Here is a 24,838-nt window from a genome sequence, read left to right on the forward strand (position 1 = left end):
GAGCTCAGAGGAACACGTTTAGAGTCTGAGTCAGAAGTTAAGAGAGGAACTGCAGAGGTTCTGAGACAGAAGTAGACCTCCTGCACTGATCTGATCAGTGAATGCAGCGGTGCATCGATGCAGGAGACTGAAGGAGAAAGACATTGAAGAATGTTTATGTTCAATAAAATTGGATTACAGCCCTAGTCTTGATTTTTGATAGCCATACCTCTTAAATCTTAAAAAAAAACATAACTATGTATCCCATTCCTAGAGGCTCAAACACTACTCATAAAATGGCTTTTATCTGGAGTGGCAGATGGTCATGTCACGGTGTCAGGGTACCGACATGAAACACCAAAATGCACCAAAAAGATTGATACTCATCTGATTTTAGCAGCATGTTACAGATCAACACATCTGGTCTGTGAATGATGCAGGGTGGGAGATTTTGGGAGTTGTTCATATGAATCCCCAAAGATGCCAAGATTAAAACAGTACTGAAACCAAGGGGGAGAACAAGGCGTTAATCTGGCCAGTGAACATTTGGAATCATTCTTTGGGCATAACAAAAACCTCAAATCAAATGGGTCAGAAATATTCTACATTACCAACCAAAGAGAAGAGTGGAGAAAAGACAGGTGGGTGAATCAGCTTTATCTTAAGGATGGAAACTGAAAGAAGTTTGGCATACTTGTGATAAAAGATCTGGAGATGCAGGCAGAGAAAGCATAGCTTTTCTGTTACCTAATCCTTAATATTATGTCTAGAATCCAACATTTTATTGCTAACAAATGACATCAAACAGATCATGATGAATCATAATATCATAATGGTGAGAGAATCCCCTTTCCCATGAGCATAGTGATCTCATCCTCTCCATGGGGCTGTGTATTCGTGTTTCAGTCTTGGGGTAACTCCAGTGCAACTCTGCTGGTGGGACGCTTGGGTTTCCTCAGAAATTAAGCATTAGAGTCACCTGTTTACGTTGACACGAACACTCAGTAGGCTGACGTGTTGGGGGCTGATGCACTGTGGGATCATGAGTTAGGTGTTAGTGAAACAGGAAATTGGCTCTGTATGAACAGATGTCTTGCACCATGTGACCAGTAATTCAAAGAAGGCTGATAAAACAGAGAGCAGACTGAATCGTGTTTGAAAGAATATATGCTGAGAGACGCACAAAAAAGGGATATAATTGACAATGACTCTTACAGTAAGTGGACATGATTCTCATCCTCCGTTTCTTAAACCCTGGATTACAGGAAGTCTGAAGGATCTTCTGAATTAGAAAATGCCCTTATGGCACAGGATGAGGGGCTTAAGGAGTGCTGGTGAATCTTAAATGAAAGGTAGGAGAAAGTAGAGGCGCTAAAGAGGATTTTGGAACATAAACCACAGGGATTAAGAATGTCTGGATCGCTAGTTTTCTGAAGGTAGCAGGAGGTGAATCAGGGAAGTCCTTTAAGAGGACGCCCCATGTGGACCTTTAACACCCATGGTGAAAAGCAGGGGTGTCAAACTCAAGGCCCGTGGTATAGTTACATGACTTCAATCTATTATTTTGACTTTCATTACATATTTTGGCCATTTTCAATGTATTATTTTGACTTTTGTCTCATATTTTGACTCTGTCAATCTATTATTTTCACTTTTTATCTCATATTTTGAGCTTTTCAATTTATAATTTTGTATTTTTATCTCATCATTTGACCTTTTTTAATTTATTATTTCAACTTTCATCTCAAATTTTAAGCTTTAAGGTGCACCATTTTAAATTTTAAGTCATATTTTTGCCTTAAAAACATGATTGTGACTTTCTTTTTTATACATTTGCCTTTTTAAAACATTATTTTAACATCTAATGTGTGTTTTGACCTTTTGAACTAATTAGTTTTATCTCAGATTATGAGCCTTTTAACCAATCATTAGGACCTTTTAAATTTTAAAATAATTTTAACAGTTGTTACCAGTTTGGTTAAATGTGGACCCTGTTTGGCCCTCAGGTTAGCCCTCGATTCAGAATCCGGCCCCTTCTGTGATTGAGTTTGACACCCTTAGTGTATAGCGAAACAGCATTGAAAGCAACATGTTGTTGCTTCTTATACTAAAAGAACCACCTTCCAGCAAACAATATTAATGAGACACAGTATAATCTGTTAAATAGAAAAGAATAAAGCCAAGCCTAAACAGAACAGAAGTTTTAAACGTGAAGCCAAAGCAAATATGTGTAGAATAAAGATGGGAGCTACTTCAAGTGTATTCTCCAAATACAATGGCCCTGATAATTTAGTCACCCAGGAACTTACACAGCGTGTTTTGTTTTGACACTTTACTGAACAGGCGAGGGAGGAAAGGGGGATATGAAATATGTAGCTAGTTTATGTTTGAAAACATAGTAACTCTAACAGTTAAAGTCTCTTATTGTTAGAGAGAAAACCCCAGACAGAGCTGCCGTGTTTTATCATTCAGGGGAGGTGATAGTGCCCACTCATACAGACAGACCGCCCAAAAACAGAGGAGAGGGAGAGTACAATCACACCTTTTATTTAACAGATATTCTGTGGCACACATGAGCGTGTGAGCCAGCCAGACAATAGACGATGGTTTAAACTCTAAATGAGAGCCATGGTGTTCTGTAAAGCATTAACAAAAGGAGTTCAGATGTCATGAAAAACAGGAAGGTCACGGCCACATCTTTTCCCATTATTTCATTAAAATGGAAAAGGGCTGAGTCAGCTGTCCCACATCTGCACATGTTCTACAGAACAGAAGCCACATCATCAGCTGAAAGTGGACTATGCTGCAGAATTTCTTCCTCTCTTTCATTTCGCTAAATTCTCCTTTTTTAACCACGACTAAGACAAATGACACATTTTGGTTACTCACTTTTACAGTCATTCTGTGACTTTGACAAAGAAGAACTAGATGTTATTTTAGGTTGGAAAGATGGATGACAAAATGGAACAAGTTTAAAGAAGCCTGAGACCATAAGTGGGACAAGTGAAAAATGACGCCATCCTCTGGCAGTTTAACAGAAAAATAGGAGTTGGTGTTTGGTTATGTTCTGAAAATCTGCCTGGAGTTTTCAAACACACATAAACCATCCTGACCAATGCTGAGTAAAGGCAACAAAATAACTTTAGTAACAATTTTCTCTCTCTGTTGCCAATGTCTCTAAACGTTCTCATTTATTAATGAACAAAACAAGTCTTTCAGGTAAGGAGAAAAAAGGTCATAAAGAACTGTTTTGTGAAACTTGGTTTCATAAGCAGTAGAAATGGAGAGGGAAGCCTGCACACTAACACCACAAAAAAGGTTCCAGTTTAACAGTCTGACAATGCTGCTCATTTAAAATAGATCATTTATTCACAGTCTCAAGCGCCCTTCAAACTGAGGTGGCCTGTGTAGTGGAATTATCTATCTATCTATCTATCTATCTATCTATCTATCTATCTATCTATCTATCCCATTCGTACCTGTATAATCATAACTAGAACAGTTTAAATTAATCTGAAAGCAATACGACTTTACTGCTTTTTTTATTTATAGTAGTTCTCTATTTCATTACTGTCCTAGCTGCTAATGCTAATGCTGCATTGTTCTGTTTTCTAACAATCATAGCTGTTACTGCTAACTTTTCACATATTGCTACCATCATCAATAAAGTAAGAGCAATTTCCTATAAAATTGGAGATAAGTTTATGGCCATGACAGCCATAAATATGTCTTTCATTTGTTGTTTGTTGTTTCTCTTATCCCTCTCCTTGTCCTGATTGTCTCCAACCCCTCCCCCTCCTTCTAGCTCTTTCCAACCCCAGTGCAGCTTTGGAGGAGGGCTGTCAACATGAGTCTGGTGTGCTCCTGCCCTATAGTTAGGGTTGGTTTATGTCTCCACTGTAAATGAACTAAATGCTGTTGTTCTTTGTTCTTCTTTTAACAAAGACATGTCATCAAGCTCTGATAAACTGGTGCTTTAGCAGCATCCACGCCAATGTCTCCTGCCATAATTGCACCGGCCTCATGTTGCAGCTTGCGCATGTCACAACTCCACCGCACCTGAAAGTACTGCCCCTCGTTGCTGATTGGTCCTGTCACTTTCTAACCGAGCCCAAACGGTTCAGATGGGAGCTTTACAAGATGGATTCGCCAGTAAAAAACACAGAAACAGGCATATCCATCTGCTTTGCAAGGTTAACAGGCTACAATAATACAATACAATACAAGAACTTTATTCATCCCCGAAGGGAAATTCACTCATCTGGGATTCTCATCTGTTTACTGTAGAATTATAAAGTCTAATAGCTGATGGTATGAAAGATTTCCTACATCTTTCTGTCCTGCAGTGCAGGGATAGGAGCCGTCCACTACCGTTGTTTCTTTGCTAACTGAGGGAGATATGAAGTGGATGATCCATGTCTCTCAGAGTGGCCTCCACCTTGCTCAGTGCGCGTCTCTCCACCTCATCCTCCAATTAGTTCAATTTGATTCCAACCATGGTACACACATACCACGGACTACACACATTAAGGTAGATAAGTCGCCTAAAAGTAGATGTACTATAATCTAGAAGTGCCTATCTACAAGTTTTGCACTGTAAGTAAAGCTAAAAAGTAAAAAATACATTTAGTTATTAAGAACAAAAACCCAAGATATAATGGCCCATTTAAATATAATGAAGAGACTCTTTAATTCTAATTGTAAAGCCTACAACCTCTTTAGATTACTCTAAAAATAAAAAAACCCCACCAAAATTCAAGAGGTTTTAGTCTTCCATTTTAGATTTTTTTTATAATTTGGAAAGCCATGACTTTGGCTAAATTGATTTCTCAACCTTTAATATTTTTAAGACCCCCCCAAACACCCTGCATATAGGCTGATATTGACAGCTGATCTATCGGTTGTAAATACCACTTTTTAAAACTAATATCTGCTGATACCAAAGGCGATAACATTGTGCATCTCTACTATAAAATATAAATATTTTCCAGGCCAACAGATTGTTCTTACCAGATAGAGGAGGAAGGTGTGTAGACCAGTCCCAAGGCCTACTGAGGAAAGAATCCCAAGGCCAACCCAGTAAGCGCACCACAAGAACTTCTTCTCCAGATACTCAACATACTCCATAGAAGAGATAGAGACAAAGTGCACGTTAAATTTTGGCAAATTACATGTTTTAAAGTCAATAAACACTGTAAATAAATAAATACTACTAATTAAAGATTAAATAAGTGAGTGACTGCATGTGTACTGAATTGATTATACAATATTAAAGGCAGATGATAGCACGGTACAACAGAGAGGGATTTGTAAACAAACTTCTAACAGGCTGACTGCATGATCAAGGGTTGCTTGATAACAGAGCAGATCTTGTTATGTTTTCCTCTGGAGAGAATTTGAGGTGGATGAAGAGTGACTTATCATTAACCTTTAAACAGGTCAGAGACTGACCGAGTGTTGATTATTAACATCACAAGAGGAAGCTAATCTGTCCAGCCTTACTTGTTGATGTGCTCCCTCGGTGGAGTAAGCAATGGAGAACAGAGCACATAACACCAAAACTAAGAAAACGGCACTTCGTCGTTGCCAAAGTCTGGAAGAAGAGCAAAAAAAGGAGGTGTTAAAAGGACAAGTTCCAACACACCGACCTGATGCTGATTATGCAAACATTTACAACTACAGTTTCTCAAAGACAGAAAAAAATCATGTTTTTCCTCTAACAGACTGGCAGAACAATATCAGACAGGTTATTTATGAAGTCCTGGAAAAGAGTTTCCTAATCTCTGCCAAGTTGGTTGTTCTGGGCTCAACCATGGAACTTAAAGGCTGTGACTTGTCCTCTTTTGAGTGAAGATTATCTTGGCATTCACAACAGCTAAATGCATATCACTGTGACACTGGAGGAGAAAACACCTGCCCCATGTGATAAATGGGCTACAACTATGGCTCATTTGGCAGCCTACGAGAGTGACATATTCTCTGTGGGACAAGTTTGATCGGTACATGCTCACACAGAGTCCCTACATCACCAGGACATCCACATAGAGGTCATTATGGAAATAATTTTTTTTTCTGCTCCCTGTGTGTGTTTAGTTGTTTTTTTGTGGATCTTCCTCTGTTTCTCCTACTTATCCTCTACATGTCTGGACAGACTTTTGATATAACTCTTCCAATGTGAATTGGGGTATTTATTTACTGTTTCAAAATTAATAAAAATGTTGAACACTAAATAGACAGAAATTCATTAAACCAAAAGTGTTGAGAAGAAAAGTCACGTCTACTCATTAGACAGTCCAGATAATCACAAGCACAAATATGCATGAACATCCTGGCAAAAGTATTGTACAAACGAAAGCACACCAGTTAAACCAGTTAAGCTTCTTACTTAAATGTCCACTCCTTTAGCTTAATGAGGGTCTCCAGAAGGAAATAGTGTAGTGTGGTGATAGGCCGTCTCCATACCACCAGTGAAAGGCGATCTTCCTTATCTCTCTGTCGCCGCTCTCTTAAGGAGGAGTCTGGAAATTGAACAGAAGTACAGTCATCCTGATCCACTTTAACAGTATCATCTATACATATTAATTCATTTTGACTTAATGGTAAAGCTAAAGACGTATACATGTCACATCAACAAGACTGACTGTGTTAAAGTGGAGGTAAAGTGTTGGCCCTTTAGGAACTGAAAGTACACAGGTGAACCAGCTTGATGGTTTTATGAGTTGTTAGGGGTTTTATCAAAGATTACACAACCTTAACCTTACTGGTGGACTTCTCTCATGAGTCACCATCACTTTTCAGTTATGTCCATTTAAAAGTTGACACCTACTTACCTGTAGACTTTCCATTCTGTTTGTCTCTAGCTCCTCCGCGTTTCTGAGGCTGTTCACAGCTTGCTCCATTGGCAGCCATGTCAATCAAGGTTTAGCAGGTCAGGAAGACTAGGAGAGAAAATGAGAAGTAGTTGAGCATCGGTGCCTTCCTTAAAACGGTCTCTCTTCCTACTGTCAGAGAGAAATAAGACGGACAAAGTGTGGGTTAAGACCGCTGATAAAAACCTAATCAGACGCTTCAAGGATAACAAAACTGTCAATTCGTCAACAAGCCGGCTGACATTCAAATCACATGGTAGCCACAAAGACCGAATATCTACGAAAACTGAGAGGCCAAAGCGATTACAAGATCAACCACCTAGCGACAAAAGTGATTACAGTTCACTGAAACAGGCGTCGATCTATAGTTAGGTCTTTCAGTAACAAGATATGCCAAATACGTTCACATCAACATCCTCCACATGCTAACCGGCTAGCCTACATGCTAATGGCAGTCTCTACACTCCACATCCGAGTAGGAGCTTTCAAAACAAAAAGAAGTGGTCTTATTTGTGAGGTTGTGTGTAAAACCTTTCTGTGTCGACGTGTTGTTAGGATAAAGAAGCAAACAGAGTAAATATTGTGGAAATAAAGCGATGGTTTTAAGAATTAAATGATATTCCTACCTCTTTCCTGTCCTCTTCACCCGGAAATAAACGTCAGTCGTGTCAAAGTTAGAAATGTTATTCTATCTAACCGTTCAACGTTTTATTCTAACGGGCTTACTACGGGGCTGGCATCAAAATGTAATTTCATTAAATGTAAAAGAAGGGGCGAGACACGTCAGAAGTAGAAAATTTTAAAGCTTTCAAACCCACTTCTTTTAACGTTACCCGAAAACTACAAACTTTTATTTTGAAAATATAATAATGACGTATATCCTTGAATGGTACGGTTGGCCAATCAGAGGCTGCCAGATTTGCAAAAAAAGACACTTGGCCTGTAAACACATACCGTAAATATTTGAAATAACAAAAACTAAATTCTTTGTGCTGATTAGGAAAATTTAAGTTATATAATTTGACAGCACCCTCCAGTATAGTGGTTCTCAGCTGGTCCAGCCTCAGGACCGGGGTCTGGAATAAACCCTCCAGTATAGTGGTTCTCAGCTGTTCCAGCCTCAGGACCGGGGTCTGGAATAAACCCTCCAGTATAGTGGTTCTCAGCTGGTCCAGCCTCAGGACCGGGGTCTGGAATAAACCCTCCAGTATAGTGGTTCTCAGCTGGTCCAGCCTCAGGACCGGGGTCTTGAATAAACCCTCCAGTATAGTGGTTCTCAGCTGGTCCAGCCTCAGGACCGGGGTCTGGAATAAACCCTCCAGTATAGTGGTTCTCAGCTGTTCCAGCCTCAGGACCGGGGTCTGGAATAAACCCTCCAGTATAGTGGTTCTCAGCTGGTCCAGCCTCAGGACCGGGGTCTGGAATAAACCCTCCAGTATAGTGGTTCTCAGCTGGTCCAGCCTCAGGACCGGGGTCTGGAATAAACCCTCCAGTATAGTGGTTCTCAGCTGTTCCAGCCTCAGGACCGGGGTCTGGAATAAACCCTCCAGTATAGTGGTTCTCAGCTGGTCCAGCCTCAGGACCGGGGTCTGGAATAAACCCTCCAGTATAGTGGTTCTCAGCTGGTCCAGCCTCAGGACCGGGGTCTGGAATAAACCCTCCAGTATAGTGGTTCTCAGCTGGTCCAGCCTCAGGACCGGGGTCTGGAATAAACCCTCCAGTATAGTGGTTCTCAGCTGGTCCAGCCTCAGGACCGGGATCTGGAATAAACCCTCCAGTATAGTGGTTCTCAGCTGTTCCAGCCTCAGGACCGGGGTCTGGAATAAACCCTCCAGTATAGTGGTTCTCAGCTGTTCCAGCCTCAGGACCAGGGTTGGGAATAAATTTTTAGCTGACCTTCACAGTGGCTGGTGGGTTCAGAAATCTTTCAGCCAGCAAGCAGAATAAATAATGTTGTGAGGTACAGTATAATAGTTTACCCTGCAATATAATTCCACAGATTTTATCACCGTGGTATACATCCATTCTATGCCTGAAAAAAACGCAGCTAATATGATCAGAGAAACTGCAGTCACTGATCTGATGCTCCATTTGTTATTCTTGGTGATTTTAATCAATACAAAGATCATCTCTGACTTTTTTCAGTATGTAACATGCCCAACTTGTTTCAATAAGTCACATGATCTCTGCTATGGGTCCATCAAGGATGCTTTCAGACCATCAACGCTGCCTCCCTCAGGATCTTCAGACCACAACAACATACTGCTGGAGCCTGTCTATAATAAGACAGTTTTAAAAAGGGAGGCTTTCCAGTTAAAAACTGTTAAAGTGTGGTCTTCAGATGCTGTTCATTGCTTGTTCCCATCCAGGAAGACACATTCTGCAGTTTGCAGATGATAGTTATAGTAAGCCTGTTACACAGCACTCAGTAGTATCAGTGGTGTGATGATTCATTTTTAAACCCAAATGTCAGTAAGACCAAGGACATACATCTTTATTGTAGAAGAAATTCAAATCTACCACTTTTAACAATTTATGGTGAGACCGCGGAGCATGTTACCAGCTACAAACCAAGTAACTTGGTGTTGCCATTGACAACAAGCTGTTTTTTAAATAAAAATGTTGACATAGTATGCAAAAAAATCACAGCAGCCACTGCACTTCCTCCTAATGTCAATGTTTTATCACTCCTCAGTTGAATCTATCCTGACGTTGCCATTTTCTCCAGCTTCGGTAGCCTCTCATTAGGAGGTAAAAAGAGGTTAAGGTGAGGGTTGCCAGTAAAATTACTGGTATTAAATTACCTGATCTGTCTACAAAGTTTTAAAGAGGGTAAAATCTAAGGCTCAGGACATCATACAATGACCTGATCATACTCCCCAGGCTGAATTCCAGCTCCTGCCCTCTGGAAGGAGATTCAGATTGCTAAAGAAAGGCTAAATCCAAAAGTATGAAAAATTTGTTAATAACTCAAGCCGTAAGTAAATTTTAAAAATGAACAGTCTTGATCCACTTTGTTTCCACTACAGATGTCTAAAGGGTGGGGCAGTGAAGACGTCCACCTGTACAGGAAGTACCTCCACAGCAACCTGCTGGTGGTCAGAGCACCATCACAAGGCTTGTCCCACCTGTGGCATGGGAACCACTGTGCCGATGAGCTCCCGCCAGACCAGTACCACATGTGCATGCAGTCCAAGGCCATGAACGAGGCCTCCCACGGACAGCTGGGGATGCTGTTCCTCAGGCATGAGATTGAGGCTCACCTTCGCAAACAGAAACAGCAGCAAAACTCAAACATGAAAACATAGAGAGGGTTGACTGAAGTCTGTGGAGAGAGACTGTTTAATAGTTATGGGAACAAAGTTTTGGAGATCATTCTTGTAATGATGGTTCAATGTATTTTTGTATTTATGCATTTCAGTATTGTGTCTGGGTTTGTGTGACTGTTTCTCATGTTCTAGATGGCTTCAAAGAAAATTTCCCATGGGGGACAATGAAGTTGAAGTTGATAGCGGAGGCTTACAGTATTTAAGTTATAAGCTTTTTAATAAATAGAAATGTTTCAACCATACCGGGTTTTTCCTGCTGCTGTTCAAAAACAGAAGTTTACTTGTGTGTTATTCTGAGGCTGGTTAGTTTCTATTGCAGTCGACTGAGAGGTGAGATCATCAATTTGTTTAAAACTTGTGTTGTTCTGTTTGCTTCTGCACATGTCAAAGCGTTTGTAAAACCTTATTTTTACAGGTGACAACAGGACAAGGTCAGCAGGAGAGAAGATGTACCATATTTTTCACAGGGAAAGTTTTTTGCAGAAATGTTAATTCATGCCGTTTACGGTCACAAAATCACTGTTACATTGCTTTTATTTATCTGCACTCAAAAATACCCACCTTTGGCTTGTGGCAGGGGTTGATTTCCCACCCTGGTACAGAATATGACGAAACAAAAAGACTTAAGAAAATACCAGGAAAAGATTATTGACGACTTCTGAAAGTTTCTGGGATATACTCCAGATAACACTCCACAGAGTTTCCAGCAAGGGTCCCAGAAATCCCCTAATATTTCCACTAAAACAATCCCCAAATTTGCACAGATATTAGTGGAAACCTCCTAGAAAAGACAGATAAAAGGTTCTGTGAAGTCATATGATCACTGTTGGGAGAATTTAAGATTTCCAGGAAAAATCCCACAGAATATTACCAAAAGGTTCTTGGAAATGCTCATATAAAACTAGGGAAAAGTCTTAAACCTTCATATTTCAAAAAAGAAAGAAGTTCACAGGGAAAATTTCTCAAAGATTTCAGCTCAGTGCACAATGAAGACTCCATTCATTACAAAATTCTGTCAAGCTCCTTTTTCTTTCGAATCCAAAACCTGAACCACAAAAATGAAACACTTCATAGGCTCTTAGACAGTTTTTCCCAGCACAAATTCCAGACCCACTGAAAACAGCTCTGTGACGAGCTGGTTAAGAACTACTGATCTTCACAGGACAAAAAAAGGGGTGCAGATGGCCCAGGGGTTAGTTCCTGTCCCATGCACGAAGGCGGCCCGGGTTCAAGGTCCAGTCTGTGGATCCTTTCCTACATGTTTCACCCCCACTCTCTCTTATCCCTGTTTCTGACTCTATCCTCTGTTGTCTGCTCTGAATAAAGGCTTAAAAAGCCTGAAAATATATCTTCAAAGGTCACATATTTTACCCTTTAAAGACAAGTTTATATCTGTCTCAGAGGTCCCAAAACATGCCTGTGAGTTTTGATGCTGAAAAAAAAACTCCAGTATTGGATTTTTGCATGTCTAAAAACCCGTTTCAGCCCTGCTCAGAACGAGCTGTTTCCGTGTCTGTGGCTTTAAATGTTAATGAGCGGTCTGACTCCACCCCTGACTCCGCCCCTCTAAGGAAATGGCTGCGGATGTGCGGATGGGAGGTATCCTTGGGGGGATTGTGGATAGGACAGGGGCACATATTTCTGTTAGAAAAGCCTGAAAAAGTTTATTTTGCATATGTCCCCTTTAGAAAGCAGAACAATATTCATAGTTTGTAATATGTAAAATCTTATAAGGTCATTTTTAAGACCATCTATGTTTAGGAAAACACCACAGGGAACTGTTTCTTTGTTTTATTGCAACATGAAATGAGGCATTAGTATTCAAGTCCAGACACTCCTGGCCACTGTCACATTAACCGCCTCAATCTATGACAGAAAAAAACAGTTTGTCACACAATGTAATCTTTCTATTACTTTCTAATAGAGCAATTACACCACCTTCTCTAACCATCAATATGTGAAATCAGTTCTTCATCCTGTACAACTGATTAAAACATGATTTAAAATATATTTAATACACAACCTGTCAGTCAGTATTTTATGAATTCTTCAAACTAGAGTCAAATATTGACCAGAGAAATGCTTTGAATCCTTTACCAATTGGCACCGATAATGTCCAAGTGCCAAAACAAATTTGTGTTTATTTTGTGATAGTTCAAAACAGTAAGTAGGAGAATGTAAAGTAAAACACAACAAAAGTGCCATGGCTGCCCTGCTACCACATTCAACAGGACGTTAAACAGATCACATATATGGGAATCAACCTAATGAAGCCACTCTTTGTCTGAGGGAGCTGATAAGGTCCTGGGCAAAGTTACCAAAAGGAATTGAAGGCACAGGTTTATCTCACAGTTTGCATTAGTCATATACAGTCACCTGACCAGGTAGTAACATTTTAGCCCTTTACTGCTGCTGCTTCATTCATCATAGTGAAGAGAAGACAGGAACTTGTCTACATCCAGGTCATGGGGGAAGCAATCCACAAGTTTCTTCCGTTCCTAAAGATAAAAATAAAAACAAAATCTGAATTAACAACATTAAATCCACCAAAATTCACCTTCACGCTTTATTTCTATTAGTAAGGCAACACACTTTGACTACTTGACTGATTTCTGCAATAACATTTCATCTCTGCAGAAATAAATCATGATAAATAAAGGTTTAAAGGAACGTTTACCAGCTAAAATCACTATTTTAGATCAAATTAACTTATACTACAACTCACATCAAAACATCTTTAAGTAACTGAATCAACTTTCTATCAGAAAAGGGCTGATTTTCACTGACAAATAAGTTTAGTTATTTAACCTTCAAATATAAACCATGGCCTAAGAACTCATGAAACATAGCTGATACTGACAGTACAATATTATTTGAGTTAGTAGTAGGGCTGGGAAATTAATCACAAACACGATTAAACCACAATATGGCCTGCTGCAATTTAAAAATCACACAAGTTGCAATAGTTCATTTACTTGAAATGTGTTAAAATATCAGTTTAATAAATCTTTTTTTTTTTTTTTGCAGCAGAGATTTTATGCACATTATGCAACCATTCAGGTGTCATTTTCCTTATGTTTTACAAAAATCCTCCTTTTTGTGTTTTTATGCATGTTTTTCTAAATCAAAATGAGTGACATAAAAATGATAATGTCCTAAAAAAAACAAATGACATCACATTTGCAATATGAGCAAAAATAGTCAGCTCATTCTAAATAAAACTGAAGAAGTCTAGCATTACTTCACAACAGTCATACCCCAGCTGTGATCAGCTGATAGCCAGCCTCACCTCCTCCACCCAAGCTACCTCCTTTATAGCTCAAAGCTTGTTGTACCCTCATATTCAGATTCATGCTATGATGGATTAATCACTTCTGAAATAATTTCATTGTTTTCAATACACATGTTCTTAAATGTAACAAACTTTCCCTCGATATTAGTAAGACAAATTTTAGTAGATTCTAGTCTTATAGGAAGCAAAGTAATACTGAGCATGTCTGTCTCAAAATAAATGGACAAGATATTAATAGAGTAAAATCTACAACATTTTTGGGAGTGCATATTGATGAGCTCTTAAACTTCAAGTTTCATATTAATGAGTTGTCAAAGTATGTTGAATTGTTTTTCAAAGTTAGACATTCTCTCTCACTCCCAGCTCTCCTGACATTATACAGGTCTTTAGTTGAGCCTCATTTAAACTACTGTAATATTACATGGTGTAACACTTTTCCTAGCCATTTAATAAAAGTACAAACTCTGCAAAAGAAGATTATACGTGCCCTGTCATGGACTGGAAGTAGACCTCCCACTGCCCCTCTCTTTCACAGATATGGTCTACTTCGGCTCACTGAGATCAATACTTACCATAATGCATGTACTATATAGGTTGTTCATGGTATGAACTATAAGCTATGTGCTCTCGTTCCAATCTGCCATCCTCTGCATACATACAACACTAAGAAGAAACACTATATCATAGGGAAAAAATGTAGGCTAAAACCTACCAGTCTGAGTGTTGTGTGCAGGGGACCACAGATATGGAATGAGATTGATGACAGCGTTAAAATGTCACAGTCTTACTCTGTTTTCAAGAGGAGTTTAAAGAAGCTGCTGTTAGCAATGTGTAATTACCGATGTTGCTATTCCTGATTAGTATTCGGCTGCATTTTGTTTTATCGTGTTTCTGAATTGAACTGCATTTTAAATGTACTGACACTGGTCTACTGATGGTTGATGTCTGATTGCTGTTGCTCATGCTTAGACTGCCTTATGTGGTGTTTTTTATGTGTTGTGCATATTTGGTGTTGTTTCATGTAAGGACACCCTCTTAAAAGCTTTTGGAAGCTTACCTGGGATGTCCTTTTCATGCGCCTATCATTCCTTAGCTGTTTTGTTCAATGTCTGTTGTTTACTTGGTGTATGAATTAAATAAAATGAAATTTATGGAATTATTTAGTGCTTGAATTTGTCGAAAAATGCATAAACTGAGAAATCTAATAATAATCACATATTAAATGGCAATCACAATAATGGGAAAAAAACATCTCAATGAGATTATTTTTGCAGATTGTCCAGCCCTAGTTAGTAGTCAAAGTTGGAGCCATGTATGTGATACTTTAATCAACATTGATGAGAATGATAAAAGAGGAGTAGACTGCAAACTCTGCACTGCTAAATTGTCAGGAGTGGTGAAGAACACCTGATTAAACTAAGAAACCTTTAGAGTAATTTGTAAGAACTGTAATAGCATTTTTTTAGTATTTGGAATTGGTAAGTACCCAAATGTATGTCCTTGTACTGGTCTGGAAAAGTTGCATCAGTGCATCCAAAGCTGGGTTTGCATTCATTTAACATTAATTATCAGCATTTATTTTTATTTATTTACAATCTTTAACCTGTATGTTAATTCAAAAAATGATCATTGAACCCTATCATCATTTTTAAAGCAAGAGCATACAGCCTGCTGCACTTCAGAGAGCTTACTGGATAACCAGCCAAAATCCCCTGGCCCTTTGACTGTTTCACACCTAACTGGAGTTAGGTAGTTCCAGAGATGTGGAGTCAGTAAAATATCATATGCTTGTAGATTTGTTTGAACTAAATCCACTGCCCCTTGATGCTGGTTGGTCCTGTCACTTTCTAACTGGGCCCAAACGGTTCAGACGGGAGCTTTGGATTTGCCAGTGAAAAACACGGAAACAGGCGTATCCATCTGCTTTGCAAAGTTAACTGATAACCGATATTTGGAACCAATGGGCATTTATTAATGCACTTAATGTGGCAAAAGTTTAATTGCATGATCAAAAAATTAAGGAAAATAACCACTCAAGTTCTAGCTCTGTCAACACAAGAAACGGCACAGAGCAACACAGTAGCAGCAGGAAAACAGGAAGTGGTTCTGTAAGCACACTGTGTCAGAGACAGGCTTAAGTGATGATTGGCTAATACTCATGTGACTAGCCAATCAGATTACAAAGGACACTATCTGAGACTGTGCAGAGCCAAAGTAGTGCACCTTATGATTAAGTTACTTTCTCAATGATCTGTAAAGTAAAATGCTGATTCCGATTAATCTGAGAAATGACAAAAATCGGCCTCAGTAATAAGTTTGATAATCAGAAGAACTCTACTGCACATCAAAGTGATTTGCAATTGTTTTTATAATATAATACATAAATTCTATCATGACTCTACTTCCTTGGTTACCAAGTAAAATGCAGAGAATAATGATGGTTCTACTGTGTATTTTTCTTATTCAGAACATACAAATATTCAGTGGCATAAAAAGGACAAAACCTGACATTTTAACACAACTGCATTATAAACTCAAAGACCTTTATGAAGGCATTGTTGTAAACATTTTAAGTGCTTCTTACTACAAAATAATTGATAGAACACCTTAATAAATTTAGCACAGTGAATATTGATGCTGTACTCACCCGGTCTTTCTTTGCAGGTGGACTGGCTGCAGGAGAAGTTGGCTTACGCTTCTTAGCGGTCTTTGAGCTTGTGGATGACTTTTCTCCGACGCCCTCCTGGCGCAAACTGTCTTTTAGTGGAGATCCAGTCCTGGCGATGGCGGCACGAGAGAGAATCATAAGCGTGTGGGCGGCCATGTTAATGCTGTTTTCACTGCCGGCCTCACTGGCTGGGCTGCAGGTGGGGGCATCTGGGGTGTTTGGAGGCATTAGGTGCTTGGGAGTCCCCTCTCTGTCTTTACCTTTCTTCTGTCGAGAAGGAGTCCTGACACAGCTGACCAGGTCATCAGTGCTAACGCCGGTACCAGGGGTTGAGGGAAGACTGGGGTCTGAACTGCCAGCTCCAGGTCCAGGTCTCTTGACAGGAGTGGAAGGAGAGTTGTGTGCCTGGATGTCCTGCAGCATCTCAGCAGCCTGTTTGGCAAGGGAGCTGGTCTTAGAGGGGGCTTTTGTAGCCTTGGACTGTGTATTAGATGTGGACTGGGTACCAGCTGGAGAACTAAGGTCTCTTGATGCTGAGGATGAAGATGTGGACTGCTCTTGCGTGCTACCCTTGATTTCATTCTCCTTGTTAGCAGTCACATGTGGCACCCCCTGAGAGGAAGTCCTCTTTTCTGTGTGCCCCTCGCGTGGTTTTGCTGAAGCTTTTTCTACTTGATCTTTTTTGCTGCCGTCCTCTTTCTCCTTTCTAGCTCCTGATTTTGGAGCAGTGTCAGATGACGATGATCTGGATCTATGAGAATCCTTCGCCATCGCATCCTCAGCATCTTTGTCATGACCGTGTTTCCTGTCAGTGGATTGTGATTTTCTTCCTGAGTCTGACTTTTTCAAAGGCTCGAGCGTCGATTCATCCCCCTTGCTCGTACTTGCACTTTGAGACTCTTGTTGGCCTGGGCTCTTCTGTGCAGGATCCTTCTGGTGCTGAGGAGTCACTAACCTCTCTGCCTCCTTCACAAAGCCTGCTCCGGCCTGAGAATCTGCTGAACATCTGACAGGATGAACCCTCCTCTTGGGTTTGCTGCCAGACAGTATGTTCGGCTTTGTCCGAGTTCCTGAGTGTGAGTTATCAATCCCGGTCTGCTGAACAGGCTGCGATGGAGATTTCTTTGTAGCTGGAGGTAAGGCGACTTTAGCCGTTTGCTGAACCTCTGCAGAAGAGTCAAAACATAAGATTCTTCTGTGTTTAGGTGCCTTTGTTGAATTCTGCTGGGCTGTGGCTTCAGCTGAAACAGGCTGTGCCAACTTATCGACAGGATGCTTCTCTGTGCCTGGAAATAAGAAACCAGCTCAGAATAGAACGGCAGCAGCTGCAGTCAAAAATGTAGCAGAACAACATTCAGACAGGCTCTGTTAGCACAAGTTAAAGACCCTGTTTACATTTTGACTGCACTCAAGTGTACAGACTTTGCATGGAAAAGTACTTGCTCACTTCTTATTCAAATAACAGCTCATGCATTATCTCCGTGGATCTCAGGCTGACTGTGGATTATTTATATCCATACAGCCCCACTGGTCACATGTTTGCTTTAACTGTCATTTCATTGTTACCAGTAGCCCTGATTTCTTTACTAAATGGTAAATCCCTGCTTCTTGAGGAGCATGTTTATCAAGAACATGTAAGAAAAGCTGTTAAAGAGCTAGCCTTTTAGCTCATGGCTAATTACCCTCCACTCATTCGTATTGCCAGCAGCTTCAATTCACATAGCATGCTGGGATACCTAGTAACAAGATGAGACCCTAGCAGTGCCTCTTTAACAGCTTTTCTCCCTCATTTCATCTTAAATATACTCTTATAGAAAGTAATGATATACTCCAGACTAGCTCTGTATGAAGTCTAAGATATTGGACATCAAACTGCCTGGCATTAAGGATTTCCACATGTCCAGCATGGATCTAAACACAAGATGTACAGTTGAGGACAAAATTATAAGCCCCCTGTGGAAATTTCAGTTGTTTTAGTATTTCCCAAGTGCTGTCACACAGAGCAAGGAATTTTCCAAACATCATTTTTTTATCTTGGATGCTAACATTATTTTACTTTGCACACAGAAACAAAATTATTAAAAAAAAAAAAAAAAAGAAAAAAAAAAGAAAAAAAATGCCAGGGTGCAAATTATTTACCCCCTCTAAATTTGACCTTTTTGTTGAGCCAAAGTACAAACCACTGTTGTTCAATGATAGTCTTTAGCTTTGTATGCTCGAAGCTTGTAAAACCAGGCTAAATCTGAAGGTGATCTTCACAATTTAACACACCCTAAAAACTTCATTGAGGGTTTAAGCTGTCAATGGAGAAATCATAATGGCAAAAACAAAAAAAAAAAATCAGAGAAAAAGAAATGTTGATGCTCACAGAGCAGGAGAAGGATCTACAAAGTTATCACAGCGTTTCCAAGAGTCAAGAACTGGAGAGAGAAGGATCATCAAAAAAATTCAAAGAGAGCCACACAGTCCAGAACAAGCCTAACAGAAGTAGGAAGAGGAAGATTTCAAAGACCCTGGAAAGAAAAGTAGTGAGAGATGTGTCTAAAACCTCAGAACAACTGCCAAGACTCTAGAGAGGGACTTAGCCAAGTCAGGAACTGTCTCGGTTTTAGAAACGTTGGTGATGTTTGGAGAAAGAAGGGAGAGGCGTATCACCCAAAGAACACCGTCCCCACAGTGAAACACGGAGATGGGAGGATTATGCTGTGGGGATGCTTCAGTGAGTCTGGAACTGGGAATCTGGTAAAGGTGGAAGGAACCACGAAGAAAGAAGGAGATGTGGAGATTTAGAAAGCTAAACCGGGTCTGGGTCATCTCTTTGTCTTCAAACACAACAATGGCCCTAAACATCTGTGGCTCCAGGGGAAGAACTACCTCCAGAAGGCCAAAGTGAGCCTCCCTGACTGGCCTGACCAAATCCCATTGAAAATCTGCGGGGTGAACTGAAGACCAATGTTCATGCCAGAAGGCCATCAAAGGAGAATGGGCTGGGATTCCTGAGGAGACAAGTCTGAGACTAAAACTACAACAAACGACTGCAGACTGTAATCCAGCAACAAGGAGAAGAAACTGACTTAGCACCAGGGTGGATTGTGACTTAGACCCTGGGAGTTTTTATTTCTGTGGACAAAGTAAAATAATGTTAGCATCCAGAATAAAACTAGAAGGCTGAAAAAACTGGGTTAAAAAAATCCTTGCTTTGTTCAACAGCACTCCAGAAATATTTTAAAAATTAAACTTTAATTCATAATTTTGTCCTCATCTGTAAGCAGGGTTCAGAAGTAGTGAACAACAGTCAGTTCTAAAATCCCTCCAGCTATCAGGTAGCATTTCTAAGGTGTAAACTGTTACATACCTGCAGTTTTAGACTTTCTAATCGCCACTTTTGGATTTTTATGCGGGGTGTTTTGTGACTGCTGCACAGGTACCGGGTTTGATATGGCAACCAGCTGTAAAAAGAGAAATAATAAGTTAGTACAAATGTTAACCGTTGATATTTCTGAGGATCTACACAGTCATAAAGTCAATGTAAAAGCAATGTAAAAGCTGCTTTCACTATAATCTGAACTTGAAATCAAAAATGACTGTCCTGGTGCATGAGGGTCAGAATTATATAACAAAAGACTTTTAATATGCTGGTCAAAGACACACTTTCTCATAGGAGCAGAAGTGTTTATGAATGTTTAAGAAAACTAGAATAATTATGATATAGTAGTAATGATAAATATAAGACCGTAATAAATGTTACCTGATTCGGCACCACCTGGACTGCTCCAAGAGTTTTCTGGCCCACGACAGAAACAGGAAGCATCATGGGCTTAACAGTTGATGGTAAGATGAATGTTGATCCTGCACAGAAAGAAAACAGTTGATTTTTTAAAGAATAATAAATCTGCTAAAGACAAACCAATTCCCATTCTCAGAGGAAAATTAGTAGCATGAGCACACTTAAACCTGCTTTTGTCCTCTTAGCTCAGAATCCAACAGTTTTAATGTCCACGCCACTCGGAAATACAACAGAAGAAATGTTCAAACTTTTTTGAGCGTAGCTAAACTCTGGAGTTTGCTACAGTGATCAGCAATCAAGGCCATATCTGAGATGTCCGACAGAATCATTCAGTTTTACTTTTGCTTCCTATGATTTCTTCCCTCAGTGAAGTTGATCACAGAGCGCTCTGCTCGTGCTTAAGTCACCGGCGTAGACAAACAAAATGATGAAGCCAAAGATGATGATGGGGTTGGTGCTGCAAGATAGAACTGTTAACCAAAGGAAAAGCTGGTCAAACTCTAACAACAACATTCCTGCCTACGAGCTACTGTAGAGCAGTGGTTCTCGCTCTGAGGGGTCACCAGATGCTTTGAAAAAAATATATATATATATTTTAAATTACACTGTTGCCACCTTACACTAATTTCACCAAATGTTAAACGTTTTCCATCACATATAACATCAATTTCAGAACAGTTTTGCCACTTCAAACCCATTTTTGTCCATTTTCAACTCTTTCCATCACTTTTTCATGCCTGTTTTTGCCACTTCTAAAACAATTCTTGCCACTTTTTGCTTTATGTTGCCTCTGTTGGCCTGTTATTGCCTCTATCAATCAGTTTTTTACAACCTTTTTTTGACCATTTTAACCACAGTAAACCCAATTTTGCCAGTTTATATCAAATTTTCATCTCATCCCACCTAATTTCCACCACTTTTTTGCACTTAAAGCCATTTCAGCCACCCAAAGATACTTCAAAGTTATTCTCTAGAAATCTAATTTTACCACCTTTCCACCATTTTTTCCATTATCAACCAATTTTAGCCATTTTTATTCCTTTTGTAACAAAAGTTATTTTCATTTACAGAAGGCCGTTCACTACACAAATGAATAAAGATATTTGTTTCTTTGATAAGAGTGGTTATTATTCAGTTCAAATATGAAATATGGATATCACAGCTTAACTTCACAATGGACCATGGTTTTGCTAAGCTCCATGGGCCCCCAGTTTGGCTGGGTCCCAGAGACCTCCCCCTTGTTCCTACCTTATGGACAGCCTTGTCTACACTGTTCTTGAATATGCATGGCTGTTCAACCACCTCCAGGTACAGTGGGGGTCCCCAGTCTCTGACAGAGCCTGACCAATATGGGATTTTTGGGGCCAATGCCAATACCGATATTGGGGGCTAAAACAAAGCCGATATCCGATATATTGGCCGATAACCGATATATCGGCCGATATATGAAATAACAACATTGATATACACAGGATATATACTAATTTAACAGTTGCATTTATCTTTGTTTATTTCCCAAAGATGCAACTTGGACAACATCAAAATGCTTTATAATAGTCTTTTATTAGATAATGGTGGGCATGTGAAATAACAGTTGCATTTATCTTTATTTCACAAAGATGCTTAATCGACTAAAAACGCTGTAGTGCATATGCCAAGCCTGTACATGGTGCTGTACTGCTGCCACGGAAATGCACTAAAGGAGAAGACAGAGCTCACAGAAAACTGACACAAACTTTCTTAAAAGCCATAACAAGCTCAGTAGCTTCTGCAGCACAAACACAACCCTGTAGTCTGCCATCTTCAGAGAGCTACGCTGTGTGTGACATTCATTTCAAGAAAGATGCGGATAGCCGTCGACACGGAGAACAAGCGGTAGTCGTTTACAGGTTTATGCACTCTGAGACCCGTTTTCAAAAGTATCGTTTACAGTCACCCAAAACACCGTTTCCGTGTGGATGAAACACTGATCCAACAAAAACCTTTTGCGTATACTCCTGAATTCGTCTTCGTGTGGATGGGGCCTGAGTGGGGGAGAGAGAGCTGCTTGTGTGTGTTGGGGGGGGGGGGGGGCTGGCACTCGGGCTGAGTTCAGCAGGGACACACAGGAGCAGAGCGACAGAATCCCTGCGCAGCCAAAAAAAAAAAAAAGTTAATATATCGGCTACATATTGGCCGATGTTGATTAATCTGTGATACGCTATAATCAGCCCGATTAATCGGCCCGCCGATCAGTCGGTTGAGCTCTAGTCTCTGGCACCTAATACGTTGTGCTGACCTATTAGGGCATCTCGGTTCTGGAAGAGACGGTTTCTTAGATGGTCCGTCTGTGAGAGTGGCCATCAGAAATGAACGTTCTGCAGCCAGACTGCCTTGAAGAATATATTCCTCAGTGATTGCCTAATCGCAATTTAGAAAAAATCTCAATATGGCCTTTTACAGGAAAGTTCTGATAGAGGCTCACAGATGCCTGCAGCCTGCATCACTGACCATCCAGAGTTCCCTGCCTTACTGAATATTGGTGTTTTACTAAACTTTTAAACTCTGAAAATAAATTAGAGAAACAGACCTCAACTAAAAGAGCTGAATGGACATTTTTGATCTGGCTGTGTCAGCTGTTAAAGTGGAAATCTAAACTGAAATAACTAGAGTCAGTTTAGTTTGTTGTCTCTGTTGAAGGCTACCGACAGAAACACTGACTGATCAGGAGGCAGTAACACACTGAGGCGGTAGAACACATAGTTGAGGATTACATTGCAAAATAGTGCAAAACATAGCAGATTTCTGGAGGAAAAATAAAAAGCTTCTAAATTTTAATGTAGGGTGCATTTGAGTCAACATTGTTTTCTGGCCCATTTTTACCAAAAACTCACTAAATTACTTGGAAAAACTGTCTCTGTCTGCAGCACTGAACAGCCTAGCTTCCTCCCAACACACTGAAATCATTGGAGGCTGATGCCACTACTATTGCCAAGTTCCTACAACCAAATTAAAATTCCTACAACCAAACCAAATTTTCTTCTACGACCCAACTTCTAAAATACCAAAGTATTCCTGCTGAAGACCGGTGCTAGAGCAGCATCATCTTTTGAATGTGTCGCCCAGAGGTTGCTGACACAATGCACAAGTCAAAAAAATAAAAAATACAAACTCATCAAAAATGTGTCGTGTTGTGCCTTACCAGTGGAGAAGCCAGGAGAACAAGTTGGTGGCGTCACCCCGTACTGGTTGGTAGGCATAGACTGTCCCTTAGAGATACCAGTGGACAGCAGCACCTGTCTGGTTTGAGTATCTGTAGTCGGGGGATCAGTCACAAGGTAATAGCTGGCTGCGGCTCCTTGGATGGCGTGGCTGCTGCTGTCCAGGGGTAGCTGAATGATGTAGTTCTGCTGGGCCTGGGACGTCCCTGTTAATGGGGATGCAACTACAGCCCCCGTCTTAATGCTGAGTGGACTTGCATGTCCCTCAGAGCTCTGTAGTCCACTTACTGCCAGCGCTGCCTCGTCCAGACTGGCCTTGGGTGTGACAGGGACTGCAGGAGACTTAACTGGAGAGGAAAGGTAGATGGTGGGTATGTTTTCTCCAGATATGCTTGATATTGCCTGATTTAAGGCTGTGTCACTGGAAGAATGCTCATCCTGGTTATCGATGATGATCTTTAAAGAAACTATATTGGAATCGGCTGCAGCCTTGCTCGGGGTGGTGGGGTTGTCACTTGAAGGATCAGGTGTAGCAACAACAGGGGCATAAGAGGGGATGGATGCAGGTGATGCAGATGGGGCAGGTGTATCTGTAGAGGTAGTGGCAGGTGTGGGTAAGCCAGATGTCATGAGTGATGGAAAAGAGGAGGCTGGTGAGGGTAAGGCACACACTGCTGTACCTGTAGCATAGGTAGAAGATGTGGATGAGGCAGATGATGGAGTAAACACCTGCTGAGTGTCTGCACTGCTTGATATTAACATATGAGGTAGGTCAGAGGTCTTTGTAGGAGCATTGTTCACTTCATCTTGTACAGAGGTCAAACATGCAGGTGGATTACTCGGGGCTGATGTGCAGCACGGTGCGGATTGTTCTTTAGATCCTTGAATCTGTTTAGGATCCTGGTCTTTGTCCATGTTAGAGGGCAAAGTCAGTTCTGGTAGAACAAAAGCAGCAGAGGCTCTTGAGGAGGGAACCGTGGTTAAGTCACTGAGGACAGCGGTGGTCAGAGCTGGTGCAGGCTCCTGGGGAGCCACAATGTCTGAGGGAGCAGGAGGTGTATTTAAAGGCTCATCAATATCCATCGGTGTTTCAGAAACACTTTTATTGGGAAGTGAGGCTGGCACTTTTCTGTTAGAGTTCTTTTCAGCAGAAGAAACGCCTTGCTGCATACCGGGAGCCAATAGCAATCTGGCAGAGCTGTTTTCAATCCTCGACGATCTGCTGCCGGGTGCACAAACGATTTTCTTTATCAAGGTGGGAGCAGGAGGCTTTCTGGTCTTGCGCTCCTTTGGGTCAGGAGTTCTTGTCTTTGATGGGGTTGTTGTTTGACCCTCTTTTTGAGCTGTACCTAAAAAAGAGGGTCAAGTCCAATCAGTTTAATTTAGCACAGGAGGACTCCAATCAAGGTGCAGAAACATCTCAGCAAAGATCAGAGTAATGGGAGGAACCTGAGAGAAATTTCAGGTGTTGTTTCAAAGGATCTGAATACTTACGTCAATGTGATAACTCATTTTTTTAAAATAAATTTGCTAAATGTTCTAAAAATCTGTTTACTACTACTTTGTCATTGTACTTTGTGCAGATGAATGAGAGTAGAGATGTTTTCTACTGTAGCATCAGGCTGCAACAAATTAATTTTTTTTATAAAGTAAAGGGGGTCTGAGGTCAGTGTATTTTCTGGCAGATCCATTTCTCAGTTGAAAACAGACTCAA

General features: G+C 40.5%; 2 protein-coding genes across 5 annotated transcripts in view; both read right to left on the minus strand.

Annotated features, from left to right (window-relative positions):
• vmp1 (vacuole membrane protein 1) overlaps positions 1-7,514 on the minus strand; it is a 29,086-nt gene extending 21,572 nt beyond the window's left edge. The window contains exons 1-5 of one of the 3 annotated variants that reach the window (XM_041805592.1): positions 7,475-7,514; positions 6,810-6,917; positions 6,365-6,497; positions 5,482-5,572; positions 4,990-5,100 (exon numbers count right to left, since the gene is read on the minus strand). In XM_041805592.1, coding sequence (XP_041661526.1) covers positions 4,990-5,100; positions 5,482-5,572; positions 6,365-6,497; positions 6,810-6,888 — 414 coding nt within the window. In that variant the 5' untranslated portion in view covers positions 6,889-6,917; positions 7,475-7,514. Of the gene's footprint in view, positions 1-4,989; positions 5,101-5,481; positions 5,573-6,364; positions 6,498-6,809; positions 6,918-7,034; positions 7,296-7,379; positions 7,441-7,474 lie in introns of those variants that run through there. The other 2 variants (XM_041805602.1, XM_041805597.1) reach the window with 2 other exon arrangements.
• A 4,439-nt stretch (positions 7,515-11,953) lies between these two features.
• The window catches only part of npat (nuclear protein, ataxia-telangiectasia locus), a 31,009-nt gene continuing 18,124 nt past the window's right edge, over positions 11,954-24,838 (minus strand). The window contains exons 13-18 of one of the 2 annotated variants that reach the window (XM_041809160.1): positions 23,106-24,473; positions 19,886-19,986; positions 19,493-19,586; positions 16,117-17,423; positions 12,554-12,675; positions 11,954-12,043 (exon numbers count right to left, since the gene is read on the minus strand). In XM_041809160.1, the coding sequence (XP_041665094.1) occupies positions 12,595-12,675; positions 16,117-17,423; positions 19,493-19,586; positions 19,886-19,986; positions 23,106-24,473 (2,951 nt within the window). In that variant the 3' untranslated portion in view covers positions 11,954-12,043; positions 12,554-12,594. Of the gene's footprint in view, positions 12,676-16,116; positions 17,424-19,492; positions 19,587-19,885; positions 19,987-23,105; positions 24,474-24,838 lie in introns of both variants that reach the window. The other variant, XM_041809151.1, reaches the window with a different exon arrangement.

This window comes from Cheilinus undulatus, linkage group 2 (genome assembly GCF_018320785.1).
Source record: "Cheilinus undulatus linkage group 2, ASM1832078v1, whole genome shotgun sequence".
NCBI classification, from domain to species: Eukaryota; Metazoa; Chordata; class Actinopteri; order Labriformes; family Labridae; genus Cheilinus; species Cheilinus undulatus.